The sequence below is a fragment of the Lontra canadensis genome, unplaced genomic scaffold (assembly GCF_010015895.1).
Source record: "Lontra canadensis isolate GAN:19392208 unplaced genomic scaffold, GSC_riverotter_1.0 scaffold103, whole genome shotgun sequence".
In the NCBI taxonomy this organism is placed as follows: Eukaryota; Metazoa; Chordata; class Mammalia; order Carnivora; family Mustelidae; genus Lontra; species Lontra canadensis.
The window spans coordinates 4,762,508-4,780,158 of record NW_022631097.1 but is presented as its reverse complement, the minus strand read 5'-3'; the positions used below and the strand labels follow the sequence as shown (position 1 = coordinate 4,780,158).

Genomic DNA, 17,651 nt, shown 5'->3' with positions numbered 1-17,651 from the left:
TTCCACACACTGCTTTTTAAGAGCAATAATTAACTGTGGCTGATAAGGGCTATCTCAGTTATCATTGGTATAGCGTTTCATCCACACAAGGACTCATTATTCCCCAGTGAACAGCTGCAGAACCAAATCCACAGACCTTAAGTAACTGGCCTAAGGTTACAAAACCAGCTTGTGGCCCAGGCTGACTTACACAGCAGACTGTTCATTTCCAACCTCGTGGTTTTTTGCTGGTGCATTAGGTCGCCTCCGAAAAAAGTATTTGAACAATTTGAAAAGTGTTTAGGACCACAGACTACCCAGCTGTGGGATTGTCTAGTCCTGAATGGTTAGTTGTTAACTTGTCCTGGGTCACAGCTAGTTAGTAGCCTGATCTAGTTCTCTGAATCCTTGCTCAGTGCTCTTCTCACCAGACCTAACTCCTTCAGTGTCTGGCCCTCACAGCCCAAACTTCATCTTATTAAAGCACCTTCTGTTTTTTAAAGATTATTGCAAGAAAATACCTCAGAGGAGCTTTGTAAAAGCATTACATATTCATTTCCCCTTCTAGAGTCCTGCATTTCCCTGTGCTATTGTTATGTATATTTTATATTTTATTTTGGGTGAAACCATAGTTAAAGTACTTCTAACAACTCACAATGGTACTGATTTTCTTAATATCTTTTATCATAGCTCATCCTTGCTCACCACACATCACTATTTAAATTATGGTTTTAATTCAGCTTCCAGTTAAAGATGAATTGCTTATTTTAATGCACATTTCAGTTTTGTCTTCCTGTTACAGAAATAACTTTTTAAAAACAAGTAAATCAAGAAGGCCTTAAGGCAGGGCTGAAGATGATGGGAGGGCGTGTATGACTTGTTCCTTTTCAATACCTTCCTGAATTTGGGTGCTCACCTAACTTGTTCGCATTTGAAAAGGTTGTGACAGAGGAATCCTGGAGGCGGGACTCATCTCGGGATGAAGAAAGGACGGAGTCTCAGAGGATCACCAGGAGGAAATGGGGTTCTGGGAGAAGAGCAAGGCCCCGACCTCTCTCCGACTATGGCCAGCTGGCCAACCGGAGTCTGTCTATTCCTGAAGACTCAATTGCTGTAGACCCCCAGAAAGAAGACTCTATGGAGGGAGACCACCTGCCCAACACGGCCTCCACGAACACTACAGACCAGAGCGACACTGCAGACCGGAGCGCTGCTGTGGGCTGCCCCAAAGGAAGCTGGAGAAGACGCCCCATATCTGTGATAGGCGGCGTCAGCTTCTATGGGAACCGCCCGACAGAGGAAATTGAGAGTCTTCTGACCCAAGTAAGACCTGGCTGCTTCTACCAAAGCTAACAGAGCCCTCCAGCTTCCTGGCCTTTGTTCTCCCCTGTGAACTAAACAGACTGCTGCTTTTCTTTCTTCTCTCTGCTTCAAGGACAACAGACTCCCAGGCTTTCTTCCTGACTCTGAAAACACTCCTGAATTAACTTACCATCTGACATGCGGATGCCTTTTACTAATCTGTCTTTCCTGGAGTCTCAAACAATATGTGAAACTAGTGTGCTGTTCTAAATCACCTGAGATCTTAATAAGGGGAAGGTAACAGTGCATATTCAGTGAGCTTCTTGAAAGTTCTTGAACGAGAAAGTGTCCTCCAATGTTAAAAAGTAAAGATAAGAAGAAAATAAGAAAGTGGTTTTTTAGAAGCTAAGGGAATCACTTACCTACCATTTTTTTAACTCTTTACATTCAAATTGCTGCTTTGCAACTACTTTATCAATAGACTAAAAATCCTTATTATTTTCCCCTTAGTATTTCAACAAGTATTTATCAGTTACCCAAAGAGCACTTTGAGGCTACAAAACATTTAAATAAAGGCCCTGCTCAGGAGGAGTATATGTTATTTGGTGAGACCCAGCCATGGTCACGGGTTCCCAGAACAGTTTGAGTGAGCACCAAGTTTCAGTTTTTGAGCTTGCTAGCTGGTATCATCAATAACTCCTAAAATTCTCTTAAAAGGGAGGGGGGAATCTATGTTAGTATTGGATTTTATGTTTACATTCTCCCTGTAAAGCCCAGCCTAATGCCTTGTTTATAGCAAGCACTCAAATTCCTCTTGTTAAATTGAGTTAAACTGAATTGCATTCTGAAGGTAAAAAAAATGAAGTGGAAGAATCCTAGGAACTTTCTGTGGTATTAACATGTGCAATACACTAGGAAATAATTCTGAACCAAAGCAGACTGCAATCTGTTTTAACTTGAAACACAGTATGGGGAAAATCAAAAGCACTTAGAAGTTATTTCCCTTCAGAGCGTTAAGAAGGAATGTGATAAGGGCACTTTGTACACTTGAAGGCTCATTTAGGGAAATAGGTGGGAAAATACAAAGAAAAACTAAGGAAAGCATAAGCCAGCGTGGCCTTCGATTTGTAGAGATGGTTCACGTGGAAACATCAACAGGGCACAAAGGTGATTCTGAAGAGAGCTGGGTAAATTTGTGGAAAGCAGAAAACCAACTCTTCTTTTTAACATGGCTCAGTTGTCATGTTAGTTGAGGTAAGGAATATTTGTCTCCCATAAATACTTACGTAGTGCCTGCACGTGGATGTGCAGGGCGGGAATGCCGGTCCAAGTCCGTCATCCAGGAACGGCTGCTTCCCCGGAAGGCTGCTGCTGGAAAACGTCTTCTTACCCTTCCGCTCCGCCCCTGTGAGAAAGCCACCACTTCCTAAATCTGCTTCTCCTCTTCTTGACGCTTTGCTTTTACTGAGTGTTACCCCTGGTATATTGCTGACAAGTGACATGAAATGTGTTGCCGGGAGGTAAGAGCCCTTGAGTTGATACTGGTGGTTTAAAATCTTGGAAGAAGTCATTGCAGCCTTGCCTGGGTGCAGCCTGAAGCCCTTGCCACGATTTGGAGACAGCGTCTCTTGTGTGTGAGTGGTTTGGAGGTGACAGGGCCAAGCTGCTCAGAGCTGTGCCTGTGAAGAGCTCTGCGGGAGGTGCCACTTCCTGGCATCCCCTCACAGCGTTTTGCTTTCCTTTTGTAGCCAGCAGCCAGGCCTCCTGTGCCAGCCCACCGGGTGCTGCCCTACAAGGCGGTTTCGGCCCGCCTCCGGCCCTTCACCTTCTCCCAGAGCACCCCCATTGGGCTGGACCGCGTGGGACGCCGGCGGCAGAAGCGAGCTTCCAATGGTGAGTCTCCCAGGCCCTCCCTGTTCGGGGGCTCCCTTTCCAGAAACTGGTGTAGAGTCCTCAGTTGGACTGTTTCCTGTGAAACCCATTCGATTTGGCCCCTCTCCGCTGCCTCTGGGTCAGGGCGTTTTTTCCCCTGGAGTGAGGAGGGCTCATCTCAGGGGCTGCACATGCAGGCCTCCAGGCGTCGTCAGCCCTCTGGGGCGGGTGCTCTGTGTCATCATGACCCTGTTTGAGAAGTTGCTCCCCTCGTGTCTGTGTACCTAAGTTCCTGTAGTTGGAGAGCTAAGAATGGATTTGGCGCATTTGTCTGAACCTTTTTGAGGCTCTTTCTGGGTGTTTGGGACTCACTGATGCCTTTTTGAACACCAGAGAAAACTTTGTCTAATACAGAGCTACTGTGCTTACCTGGTAAACACTCAGTGATTTGAATTAATACCACGTTTTTGGAATGAAGTTTACGTCCTTTTTTTTTTTTTTTAAATAAATGGAATTTTTTTTTTAATTTTATTTTTTATAAACATATAATATATTTTTATCCCCAGGGGTACAGGTCTGTGAATCGCCAGGTTTACACACTTTACAGCACTCACCATAGTTATTTTTTAATTTTTAAAAAGATTTTTATTAATGTGAGAGAGAGAGTGAGCACAAGCAAGGGGGACGGGAGGAGCAAGGGAGAGGGAGAAGCAGGCTCCCCACTGAGCAGGGAGCCCAACTCGGGGCTTGATCCCAGGACCCCGAGATCATGACCTGAGCCAAAGGCAGATGCTTAACCGATTGAGCCACCCAGGCACCCCTGATGTTTACATTCTTAAAAAGGAAAATCTTCCCTTACACTAATATTCATGTTGGTGCCAGTCAGCTGGTCAGATAATGAGTGGCGTGGCCTGTTGTGCACTGGACAAGTGTAATGAGTTAACATTTATTGAATGTGTTCTGATGTATTAGCTCATTTGATCTTTGTACCTACCTGCCATGTTGGTATTATTGATATTATTGGTATTATGGTATTGGTATTATTATCCTCGTTTTTACAGATGAAAAAGCCCAGGTATACAGGGATAGACTGCCCTAAGTGACTAACCCAGGATGGGGGCAGAAATGGGGTTTGAATCTACAAATAGAACTTGTCATACCAAGTGGTTCGTTTTTAACCACTGAACTGTATTGACTCTTTAAAGAAGTGCAGCAAACTCTAATGATTATAGCTCCAACGGCAGGATTTCCTGTCTTACTTTTAGAAGTGAATACCGTGCGATGAGCACAAGAGTAAGAGCTGGGCATTAGGGAGCATGGCTGCTGCCTCAGCCATGCTACCACCTTGCTGTGTGGGTGCGGTGGTGTGCACTTGAGGGAGGCGACTGAATCTGTAAGAAGGGGTGAGGTTTCAACAGCCTTGATGAAGGTGGAGGGTGTCTCTTGAAAGACTGAAATTCCAGGGACAGGCGGAGAGGGAACAGGATGGGTCAAGGAAGGGAAAGAACAAGGAGGTATGGACTCCCTGGTCAGGGGAGGCATTTCTAAGGACAGGTAGAAGAGGATGATGGCTAGTGACCAGAAATGGTGACAAGAAGGTCAATGCTGGATTCTGACAGGAATCGTTGAGAACCATGTCCCAGGAGGGTCACACTTGGTGGTGAAAATTCAGAGCATTGGTGAATGGTGAGGAAATGCTATCACCCCTAGTTGTGTTGTGATAGTTTCTAACTCGTGTCATGTATACTGGGAGGATTTACAGTGCGACTTGCAGGTGGAGCTTGAAGAAATTTGTGAATATCTCATGCCTTTGTCAGGCCCTCAACCGAGGAGGCTGGACATCCAGGAGTCCTCACTCCCCTCCTAAGGGAGTCACTAAATCCCATCCTTTGGCTCTCAGGGTCGCCTTGCTTGTCAGGTTCCTTAACCCTTCCCTTCACAGCCTCCCCATTACTTCCTCAGGCCAAGCTTTCATCCACTCTAGTCAGAGTCACTGTTCATGTTCAACTCTTTCCCACTATTAGAATTAAGTCCCAATTCCTTAAATGAGTTTATAGGCAACCCGACTCTCACTTCCCGCCTGTTCCTCTCTTTTCTCCCTTCAGAGCTCGCTTTCCCATTACCTTATGTGAGTGTTCTTCGCATTCAGAATTCAAAATTCATTCACTTGTGTGCCCTTGGAGACAGTGAGCAGTCATTGTCCTCCTCCTGCAAAGCCACTCAGCGCTGGGCCTCATGTTCATCCCCTCTGATCCTGTCATCTACCCCTGGTGGTGTGTTTTCGGAAAGTCATCCAAAAGGAGGAAGAAAGCTATATGCACAAGATACTCTTCACAACATTGTGATGGCATGAAAGTCAAAGCAAAGTAAATGTTTAGTCATAGCAGATTAGTGAGTTGGGGAGCTGCGTGGGTCATCACCTCACAACAGTTTACAACATAGATAGGAAGACCCTGCAACAGCAAGAAAAGAGACGGCTACAATTTTAAAGTGAGAAGAAAAATGGAAAATAAAATCATGTGTAGTGTATGAGTTTGCTAAGGCTGCTGTAACTCAGTAGCGCAAACCAGGTGGCTTACGTAGGAGAAATTTGTGTCTCAGCACTGGAGGCTGGAAGTGAGAGGAAGGCATTGTCAGGGTGGTTCCTTCTGAGCACAGGGTCGCAGAGTCTCTGCCAGCCCCCATCCTAGCTTCCAGTTGTCTCGGGTGCCTTACATCTTGGCAAGTAGATGTATTGCCTTCATCCCTGCCTCCCCCTTCATGTGGCTTTCTCCCTGTCCTTGAGTTAGGGCCCACCCTAATAATCTCCTTTTAACTTGATCATCTACTAAAACCTTATTTCCTAGTAGGGTTACTTTGACGGTACTGGGGGTTTGGATTTCAGCATCCATACAGGGGACGTAGTTCAACCTATAACGTATACCACAATTGCAACAATACACGACGTGAACACAAATGTTCAAAGATTTAACAGGAATATGCAAAAATGAAAATGGTTTGGTTAGGATGGAAGGACTGTAGGTGATTTCTCCTCCAACAACCCTGTATACATACAAACAGTTGATTTCTGTGCTTTCTGTAATAGTGTTTTGTTTTGGCTTTAATGTTCTTCTGTTGAGAAGGAACAGAAATGAACTCTGACCAGCTTAAGCAAAAAGGAAATTTATTGGAAGGGTGTCTGATGTCCCCAGAGTTGAAAGAATGGCTGGAGAACCAGTCTAGGAAATAGATGACCTTCAGGGTTGTTCCTGGGAGCCAAGGAACCACCTGGAAGAAGCCAAGGGACACACGTAACAGGAAGGCATAGGAATGAATGAAGGGCCAGCCATTCCTTGTGTCGCTCAAGAGTCAAAGTCCCAGGGTAGGGAAATCAACTCCTGAAGCTTAAGTGAGGTGTCTGCCGCCTGGTGGCACTGGAACAGGGAGAAGGGCTGGGGGCCTCCAGAGATCCTTTGCCTTCATATTGGGAGGCAGGTACATGGTACCCTGCCACTGAGGCTGGACACAGTGGAAAGGAAGTCATTCCCCTTAGAGGAAATCCAAGTAGTATTAGAAATAGAAATAGATTCTGGACAGGTTCTTCATTCATTCATTCGTTCGTTCATTCATTCATTCATTCATTCATTCATTCATATGTCCAGTAACTACTGAGTGCTTACCACGTGCCGGGTGACATCAGGGAACAGAACAAAGTCCTTAAATCACTTACATTCCAGTGTGGGGATAATGAATTAACAAGTGACTCTCTAACAGGGCAGGTGGTTCCATAAAGGAAAATGAAGCAGGGTGGAGGGTGTTCATTTTTTTTTCCTTAAATGTCATTCTGACATGATGCACCTATTCCATGTATAATTAAGGACACTCTCACTCCTCCCCTCGAGGAAGACAGCCCAGAGGCTCGTCAGTTACTGCAAACAGCGCTGAGTCTAGGCCCCCCTGAGTGGTAGCTGTTTCTTCTCCAGTTCAGTTGCAGTGCCTTTTCCACTGTATACCCAGAGGGAAATTTAAGCAGCACACCCCTTATCGTCATAGTGGAAGGAGGTGGGGGAGGAAAGGAAACAGAAGATAAATAAATATTATGCACATACACGTGACGCCACAAAAGGAAATGTCTCTCTCCTGCTTCCGGTTGCAAGGCCATACGTGCTATTGCTGACTTTGCTCATCGCGTGCCCATCACACGCTCCCCCTGCGCCTGCCCAGTATCTTGCCTGGTAGTGTCCTTTGCCAGCTGAGGTGGCCAGATCTGTGGAGCTGTGAGTGGCCCTGCTTGCTTAGAGTTGCCGTCATCTTTTTTCTCTCCCTCCCTCTGTCAAAAATCAGTCAATCTGTAATAAAAATGTGTGGGGCACCAACCGGAGCCTGCCAGGCACTGGTTTGACCATGTGGCGTAGGGCAGAGGATAAAGCCTCGCCAAGTTCACATTCTAGCATTGCATCCAATTCAGTCAGTCAGTCAATACCTTCTCTTGGGCAGTAACAGTCACTCTGGGGAAAGTGGACGTGGGTGATGTGGTAGAGAGTGTCAGGAAGAGCATGGCAGAGGGTGACCTGGTTATCCCTAAGGAGGTGAAACTGGACTGGACGCTTGAAAGATGAGCAGGAGCTGAAGATCGGAGGGAGGAGAGGTCCTGTGGCAGGCACATCAGGTGCCCAGAGTTAGGCTGGTACTCGACGTGTCTGAGGTTCAACGAGAGGGCTGGAGTGACCAGAGTTCAGGAAACAAGGGCAGGAGAAGAGGGCGTTGCAGTCTGGCGGGGAGGCTGCGGCCGGATAGAAAGGGCATTGCAGGTCTTGGGTAGAACTTGGAGTTATTCTAAGTGAAAGGGGAAGCCATTGCCGGCGAGGGAGTGATAGGCACTGATTGAAGCTTTAGAGAGGAAGGACAGTTTGGGGGAGAAAAGGCAGGGGAAGGGAGACTGACTTGGAGGTTATTGCATAAGTCCAGTTGAGAAACCGTAGTGGCACTGACCACAAAAGACAACCATGTCTGTCTTGGGTGCTCATTTTCCCAGTGCATGGGGAGGCGAAAGTGGCTGGGCTTGGTTCTAATCCAGTAGGGCCCGGCCTGTGGATTCCCGTGGAAGTCCTTCTCTCCTGGGAGAATGACAGGGCAGAGTTACTGAATAGGAAGAAAATATTTTGCAAATGTATTATTAAGTCATCAGAGGAAGTGGCCCCTGTGCTTGCCCTTTGTATTCTGGCTGTGGGTGAACATCACCTTGTCAGACACTGCTTCAGCGTGCATACCCTATCCCAGATGGCATCATAATATCAAGGTGTGTCCCCAAGCCATCTCTGTTACTTTGTTTACATTCGGCCATGATTGCATGCTTCTGGACCATAACAGGATAACACTTGTGACCCTCACGGGCACTGGCCTATCACCGCGTTCCCCGCGGCATCCCTGGGTAGAAGCATGGTCCTGCGAGGTGCCGTGACAGTGTATCAGGCCTTCAGTGAGATTCCAGCAGAGGTCTGACAGGTAAGGAAAACAAATCCAGATCTAGAATAAATGTCTTTCCCACTAAGGACAGATCATCTACCCCTCTATTATGAAAAGGGTCCATTGTAATCAACTCTCCACAAGGAGCTGTCTGGTTCCTTCAAGGAACCATATCATTAACTTGGTTGAGAGGGACACCCTGTGGTTTAGCCCAGGCTTGGCATCCATTTCTGCCACCATGGCCTTTTTTTTTTTCTCCCTGAACCTACTGAGTAAGCATCAAGATGACTAGGAACAAAGATTGGCGTTCACAGAGTGGAACACAGTGTTCACACAATTATTAAACAACCTCTTTTGCATTCAGATTCACGTGGGATACAACTAGGCATTCACATGGGACAGATGATTTCTCATGCTTTGAGTGTGTTCTGGTATATCTAATCGTACTCCTTCCCCAAATCAGTCCGTTACCTATTTTGTTCTTTCCACATTCCTCCAAGCCATTCAGCCAAGCCATTGTCCTAGCCGTCTATCCGCACAAGCTAAATCCCTGCTGAGGCCCTCTCTCCTCTCAGTCAGAAAGGATTAGGAAGAATTATGGCTTAGATTTTACTACGGGGGCAGGGGCGTTTTGGGGGGGGTGGGAGGGGGCTCCCTTTGCCAGGGGCACAGTTACCAGGTAAACGGTGGAAGAGCCCTTTCAGGAAGCCTGGAAGAAAGAGTTGTGACTCTGGGATACCTACCCCAAGGTTACCTGGCTTCTGCCTCATGAAGAGGCTCTACGCGTGGAAACCACCTGGGATCTGGGAGCTAGATTTGAGTCTCTGCTACCAGATTTGGAGATTTCCTACCATATGAATCAAGTAATAGGTTAGTGCAGTTACTCATCACTTTTGTTCCTGCAGACCCTGTGATAGGGTAAGCATAGCCAGAGATCATGTGGGTCAACCATTCCAGTGACTGAGCTGGCCCTGCTACCTAGTGCAAGAGCTATGCCCTCTTTTCCTGTGATATGGATGTCCCACCTCCATTGAGGTCCTGGACTTCGTTGCGATAGAAGCATGTCTCACTGACTTCCCCACCAACTTCCCTTGCCTGCTCCCTTTCCTGCACAGATGAGCAGTACGGTACTTGTAAAAGTCGCTAGCACTTCCATCATCTGATTTGGGAAACACAGCCCAGGGGATGGTGAGTCCATGACAGACTGGCTCCAGCATTTCTGTCTTCTGGTTTTTGCACTGCTTCCTTCCTATGTGCCAAGAGTTGGCCCTTCCACTGCTTTAAGAGTGGGACAGTACTGGGTCCAGATCTACAGCCCATTGAAGTGCTGAGGTGACAGCCAGTTCGATGAGCCCATGTGTTGAATGCATGATCTCTGGTACATGTCACCCAAATGGATAAATTTGGTTTAATCCAAATTATATTTGGTAAAGGCAGTATATGCACCTTGTTTGGATTCTGATACCAAAAAATAAAAAGATCCTTTTGAGACAGTTGGGGAAATTTGCACATGGACTGAGAATTCAGTGAAGTAATTATTGCTCATTTTGTTAGTGGGGATAATGATTGTGTAGTTATTTTTAAGTCCTTATTTGTTATGGGTACATACTAAAATGTTTTTTTGCATGAAACAATATATGTGAGTTTTGCTTTAAAATACTCAAAAGCTGGGGCGCCTGGGTGGCTCAGTGGGTTAAAGCCTCTGCCTTCGGCTCAGGTCATGATCCCAGGGTACTGGGATTGAGCCCCGCATCGGGCTCTCTGCTCCATGGAGAGCCTGCTTCCTCCTCTCTCTCTGCCTGCCTCTCTGCCTACTTGTGATCTCTCTCTGTCAAATAAATAAATAAAGTGTTTAAAAAAATAAAAAATAAAAAAATAAAATACTCAAAAGCTGCTGAGGAAGTTTGGGGAAAAATTGGCTTTGATAATTGTGGGTTCATCATTTGATTTCTCTACTTTTGTGTTTGTTTGAAATTTATCACAAAAGTTTTAAAAAATAATGAAAGTACATTTCCTCCTTCCTGGTCAGGTGCTCCCCAAATCTGCAAATCAAGAAATGCCCACAACTGGGTGCCTGGGTGGCTCAGTGGGTTAAGCCTCTGCCTTCGGCTCAGGTCATGATCTCAGGGTCCTGGGATCGAGTCCCGCATCGGGCTCTCTGCTCAGCAAGGAGCCTGCTTCTCTCTCTCTCTCTCTCTCTCTCTCTCTCTGCCTGCCTCTCCATCTACTTGTGATCTCTCTCTGTCAAATAAATAAATAAAATCTTTAAAAAAAAAAATGCCCACAACTAAATTTTCCTCGAAATGTAGAAATTTGAATATTAGCAAACTGATTTTTGTTAAGAAATGAAGACGTACTCCTTTCAGGTGGAGGTGAGCTGCCCCTTCTCAGTACTCATTCCTCATCACCTTGCTGTGCTCCTTTCCAGCACTTCCTTCTTGCTTGCCTTTGTTAGAGGACTGTCCCGCCTCCTTACTAGCCCCTTACAGTCTGAAGAAAGGTCACAAGGAGCAGTCGTCAGTAATGTTTATTGACCAATGGGTGTGGTATTGAAATAATAGATTCGGATCAGGAATCACAATGGTACTTGTATATGCTCTTATAAAGCTCAGGATTGGGAGGCTGCCATCCTATTAAAAACCTTATTGCTTTACTGGTGATGGTGTTTGTGGCCCTTCTTTCTCCCTGGGTCTTAGCAAAGCATGCCTGCCCTGTGATAACTTTTTCTTAGGGAATGATCTTTACTGCCTTTTGCTTTCTCTTATGAGAAGCTTATGTAGTAAGTTCCAGGGCAAGTTGCTACATCACCGCCTACCCATGCTCCTCATTTGCCCGTATTTACTTTGGGTTCCAGCTTTACATCCTCCCTTACTAGTCTACGGATCAGAAGTCAAATTTGATCGCTTGCCAAAATTATTCTTCTTATGTCTGTTCATCCTTGTCTTTCTACTCCTCTCACCCATCGAGTGCAGATTAGCTTGCTTATGTGACATAAACCCAATGATTATCTTAACCAGAAAGGAAACATTTCCCAGAAAGGAAAACATTCAGTTTCCTCAGCGATCACATTTCTGTGGAATCTTTATGGGTTACAAGCAAGGAGCTAAAGTATGACATTGAAGATCGGTAGATTTGGGGATGCCACTTTAAAAAAATATCTGTTCGTTATATTTTTAAAAGCCTTCTCCTTAACCATTAAGTACTATATTAGAGTATTTTTAGTAATGCCACATAAGAGAGGAGAGAACACAGGATTAGCTACAGTAATAATTAAATATGAAAAATAAAATGGTTTTCTAAGGAGACATGAAGTTGACAAGTTGACTTGGTTAATTTTTTTCAAGTAAACTCTGCACTACACATGGGGCTCGAACTCATGACCCCAATATCAAGAGTCACATGCTCCTACTGAGCCAGCCAGGAACCCTGAATTGATTACACTTCTTATGGCTTTTAAAAATATTTCTAAATTACTCAAATTGTTGCTTGATTTGATTTTTAAATAGTTTTACATCTTAATTTCTTATGAATATAGTCACTTTTGGCAAGCTAGGAAAGAGAATCAAATTAAGCCAGTGTAGCCCTCTGATGACCTAGGCCAGAACTACACAGTCTACAGCAGAATGATGTAATGCTTGAAGTTGTTAACAATGGCATGTGAAACTCGAAATCATAACCCCCATCTATTTTTCATTAGGAAAACAACCAAAAAATACAGCCCTTAGAGGCATGATGTATACAAAGAACATCTCTGTTTTTTAAATTCTAGTTAACATATAGTGTTATATTAGTTTCAGGTGTTCAATATAGTGATTCAGCAATTCCATTCTTTACTCAGTGCTCATTATGTAAGTGTACATCTAATCCCCTTCACCTGTTTCACCCATCCCCTACCCACCATCTCTCTGCTAACTATCAGTTTGTTCTCTACAGTGAAGAGTCATTTTTTGGTTTGTCTCTTTTTTCCTTTGTTCATTTTATTTCTTAAATTCCACATATGAGTGACATCATGTGGTATTTGTCTATCTCTGACTGACTTATTTCAGTCAGCATTTTACCTTCTAGATCCATCCATGTTGTTGCAAATGGCAAGATTTCGTTCTTTTTCATGACTGATACTCCATTTTGTGTGTGTGTGTGTGTGTGTGTATGTATATATATGTATATATATACATACCACATCTTCTTTAACTGTTCATATACCAGTGGACACTTGCGCTCATGGGGACCTTGCTTCCATAATTTGGCTTTTGTAAATAATGCTGCAGTAAACATAGGGGTGCACATATCCTTTCAAATTACTGTTTTCATATTTTTTGTATAAATACCCTGTAGTGCAATTACTGGATCATATGGTAGTTCTTTTAATGTTTTGAGGAACCTCTATACTGTTTTCTACAGTGGCTGCATCCCTTTCCGTTCCCACCAACGGTGCACGAGCGTTCCTTTTTCTCCACATCTTTACCAATACATGTGTATAAAAAAATCTTGATTTTTTTTGACAGAATGACCCAAATTATACCCTGGCCAACCTGTCTGAGCACATTAGAGCTGGCTAATGATTGGTGGAGGGAGGAAGTACAGTTGACCCGTGAATAATGTGGGGGTTAGGGGCATGCCCCCCACAACACACACCCTATACAATCCAAAATCTGTGTGTAACTTTTGGCTCCCCCAGACCTTTACTACTAATAGCTTACTGTTGACCAGAAGCCTACTTGATAATATAAGCAGTTGATTAATACATATTTGGTATGTTATACGTATTATTATATATTATTTTATTATTATTAATAATTATTATCGTATGTATTCATATAATAAAGTAAGCTAGAAAAAAGAACGTGTTACTAGGAATACCATAAAGAGAAAATGCATTTACAATACTGCACTGTATTTATTGAAAAAAAAAATCTGTGTATTAAGTGGAGCTGTGCAGCTCAAACGCATGCTGCCCAAGAGTTAAACCTGTCTTGAAAACCTGCTCGGTGGGATTAAAAACTCCTGGTTCTGGTGTCAGTAGGAAAGCAAGTAAAAAATAGTACAGACCAAACTCAAATTGATCATGGGTTCTACCGGGAGCTACCGCTAGAATACAAAGATAAGTGAGGAATAAGACAAGGTAGAAATTTCCAAAATAAGTTACTTAGTGATAAGAAATCCAGCTTACTGCATTTTCGTTTTGCTACGGAATAAATTGAGGACTTTTTGAGAGAAACCGTCAACCCTGAAGGGGGTGATGGCGATGGTGTCTACCACTGAATAAGCCGCGGCTTGTTGCTGTTCCTCCATGGCGCAGACCCATGTGGAGTCGCTCATGGAGACCTTGTCAGGCCAGGAGATGGAAAGGAGAGCATGTCCTAGTTAGCGCATTACAAGCTTAGTTACTGTCTTTTGGGGTGGACCCCCCTGGCCATCCCAGTGTGGTCAAGTTGCTAACTGCCCATAGGCACTGGCTTCTGCCCAGGGCCTTAAGGCTGGGTTCAGCCGCCTCTGTGGCTTCTCGCAGAGGTAGGTGCTCTTCCTCCGCGAGTAGCCCCAGGAGGCTTGGGGTTCCCAGTAGGCTATCTGGTGGGGTGAACCCCGCGGCAACACCGGAAGTTCTCCTTGCTGAATCGCTGATCATGTGACAGGTTCAAACAGAAAGGATGGGATGTGGTTGCCTCTTGGGGGAGCCGACTGGGGGCTCTTCTGAAGCTGAGGTCAGTGTGCAGCCACGCCTGCACTGGGGCGGACCCATCCCAGGACCCCGGGGGCTGGAGAGGCGCCCCCAGCCCACGTGGCCTGGCCGTGCACGCAGGCGCTGCCCCCGCATCCCGCCCCCACATCCCACCCCGCAACGGCCACCCCCGGGACGGCTCCCAGGCCTTGCTTTCTTGTGCCTGCGGCATGCTTCCTACACAGATTTAAGGTTGGTTTGTCTAAAGGAAAGAAAAAGTGTACTAAGGCATGGACGGCTGCCTTGACAGCCTAGTGGTTTTGAAGTACAGTTGGGGATTACTACTCAGGGATGACATTGTCTCTATGTCTTCAACTTCTGTTTCTTCTGTTTGATTTTGTACTGAAATATTTGCTCAGAAACGGGAAACATTTCCTTAGGTGTACTTACCTACTTTTTCCCATTGAGGAACTGGTATTGGTTGTAAAACAAGTTTATTCAGCCTTATACAGTTGATATGACTAATATTATTGGCAAGTGATAGAAGATGTCATTAGGACATAATCAAAAACTGATATTTCAGTAAATGCCCAAAGTGCTCTTGGTTTAGAGATACCTCATTTGTTTTGACCCACTTAATAAATATATGTGATGTTGTATATCTCAGTCTCTGCCCTATTACGAGTGAGACACTGTGCTAGAGGGTGGGTGGTTGTGAGGAACCCGGAGGCCATTCTCACAAACCTCCAGTGTGGTATAGGGACTTTAAAGCCGTTGCAAGGATAAGGGAGCTCAGGGTGAAGGGAGAACATGCAGATCAGATCTGGGGAGTCCCAAGACTTCCCGGAGAAAATGACATCCAAGTTGAGAGTTGGTTACTGAACCAGCATGAGTCTTCTCCTTGGTGAGAAACAGACCAACTACAACAAGTAGAGTGGCCTTACAAGTGACCTTACAAGTGGCCTTATAATCTTTATTTATAGTAAATAAAGAGAATACAGGATAATTTCCAAAGCCATGCCTCCCCACACAGGTAAGCAGGCTCCTTCTCTTGGGGTTTGGAATGAATATGCAAAGGGAGACCTCATCCTTGCCTATAATGGACAGACCTAAAGTTGCACATGTGCACTCAGAAAACATGCCCATACATATATTGTATGTTATGCTAATAAAGCTCATGCCCCTCCCAGAGCAGGGATTTTAACATAAAGAAGCTGAGGTAACTGTGGGGCACTTTCGTCTGCGCAGAGGTAGTCCTGCTTGGGGTCAGGGGAAGGTCATCCTCCAAATGTTTCTTTTCCTGTTCCAGCAATTAGTTAGCTAGTTTCTAAAAGACAAAATTGATAGGCACAGGCTTCTGGGAGTTTGCTGGGCTAAGGAAGTCTCTCCAGTGACAACGTGAAGGGTGAATAGAAGTTAGATTAGGTTTGTTGTGAGGGAAAGGTATGTTCCAGGCAGAGGGAATAGCATATGCAAAGGGTGGAAGCCAGAGAAAGGAGAGCATATTTCTTACCCCATCTGCAGGCCTCTCAGATTCAAGGTGTCCTGCACGTGCTGACTGGAGCCTGCAACGTGCTGAGGGCTTGCCTTACTTAGTAGGCTATTCCTTCGGCCCTGCTTGAGTTGTATCCTACCAGGAGTCAAGGGCATGCCTCCAAACCCATTTATGGCAGCTATATCAGTTATTATAATTATAGATCTTACTTAGATATACAAACAAATGAAATGTAAGACTGTAGAGACTCAGCTCTGTGAAAACTAAGCTGAGTACTTTTGTAGAGATTCAATAAAGGTGAATTGCCAAAAATTATTTTCTGTCCGATTAGATGAGAATTGATAGCTGTAAAAAAAAAAAAAAAAGGAAGGAAAAAAGAAAGATTGATCAATCCAGGAATGTTTATTCAGAATACTGAATTCAGTGTCTCTGGTTATTATTGTGCTTGAAAGAAACCAGAGCTGGAAATCACAGTTGACACATTCTCGTGTGACCTAGGCAAGAAAGAATGCAGAATTCCAGTCAGATAATCATACATGAAGACCTCTGGTCCTTTGTGATAACAAAGATGAACGCATTGCACTTTTATATGTTTTAAGATAAGACATTTATGGCATAAATGCACGTGTGATGTTTTTGACTTGGGGTTTTCAGGCAGTCCGACTGCACCTGTGGGAGAACCCCTTCAGTGGGTTTCCTGGCTGTAGCAGAAGGAGGTGAGGGAAGGATTGGAGTGTTGAGAGATAAGTCTAGACTAGAGATCAGAGGTAAGGAGCCTGCCCCTTCCACGCTCCCGGGAGAGGGGATTAGACTAGCCTGGGGGCAAGGAGAAGCCATATTAGAGTTTTAAGTGGAGCAGGGGGCTCAGATTTGCATTTTAGAGACATGGCTGGCTAGATTGTGCCCTTCCTGCAGACAGGAAGAGTCGTTGCTAAGTCAAGTAGACAGAGCCCTGATCTAAGAACAAGACCATAGTTGAGGTGCCTGAGTGGTGGGGCCGGTTAAGCCTCTGACTCTTGGTTTGGCCTCAGGTCATGATTTCAGGGTCCTGAGATCAAGCCTTGTGTTGGGTTGGGCTGTGTGCTTAAGGCTCAAGACTCTCTCTCCCTCTGTCCCTCCCCACCTATATATTCATGTTCTCTCTCTTGCTCTCAAAATAAATAATCTTAAAAGAGAGAGAGAGAAAGAGACCACATGGCCATAGTCCTGGAGAAATGAAAATTTGGCAGGCCAATTGGATGTTTCGGATGCTGAAACGCAGGTGCCTGGGTGTTGTTGGAGAGCGTAAGAGAATAGCACATGAGTGGGGGGCTCCATTCTGTTCCAGGCATGTTGAATTGGAGGCACAGGTGCAACAACTAAGTGAAGATGTTCGCACCATGCCCTTCATCATAATAGTCTGATATTGAGGAGGAAGACACCGGAGAGAAGTAAAGACTTGAAAGTCCTCAGCAAATAAATGGTTGTTCTTAAAGCTGTTGGATGCAGTGTTATCATTCAGGGTGTATGTGAAAGATTAGAAGAGGCTCAGCAACATTTGGGGACCAGTAAATGATAACAAAATCCACAAAGAAGATAGAAAAGAAATGGCCAGACTGGTGAGTGGTGTCCTAGATGTCAGAGGAGGCCCAGTTTCAGAGACAGAGTGGTTAGCAGGCAATGTTAGATGTATCCAGAGTGAAGTTGGGCACTCTGAAAGATACACATTGGATTTGTGGCAGGAAGGACAGTGTTGACCTTGATTGGCAAAGGCAGCTTGAGTTCACTGGGAGGGCAGAGCCAGAAGGCAGTGGGAGGGCGGCTGCCAGGCCGTGGGGGAAGTCAGGACCTTAAGTTTTAGTACAGAAGTGTTTTATCAATTTTGTTTCTCATTTCCCTTAAATGTTAGGGCTAATTAAA

General features: G+C 44.9%; 1 protein-coding gene across 6 annotated transcripts in view; it reads left to right on the top strand.

Annotated features, from left to right (window-relative positions):
* SPATA13 (spermatogenesis associated 13) overlaps window positions 1–17,651 on the top strand; it is a 345,487-nt gene that overhangs the window by 289,364 nt on the left and 38,472 nt on the right. For 4 of the 6 annotated variants that reach the window (XM_032838274.1, XM_032838280.1, XM_032838275.1 and 1 more), the window contains 2 exons: window positions 919–1,302; window positions 3,030–3,174. In XM_032838274.1, coding sequence (XP_032694165.1) covers window positions 919–1,302; window positions 3,030–3,174 — 529 coding nt within the window. Of the gene's footprint in view, window positions 1–918; window positions 1,303–2,733; window positions 2,802–2,897; window positions 2,916–3,029; window positions 3,175–17,651 lie in introns of those variants that run through there. The other 2 variants (XM_032838277.1, XM_032838279.1) reach the window with 2 other exon arrangements.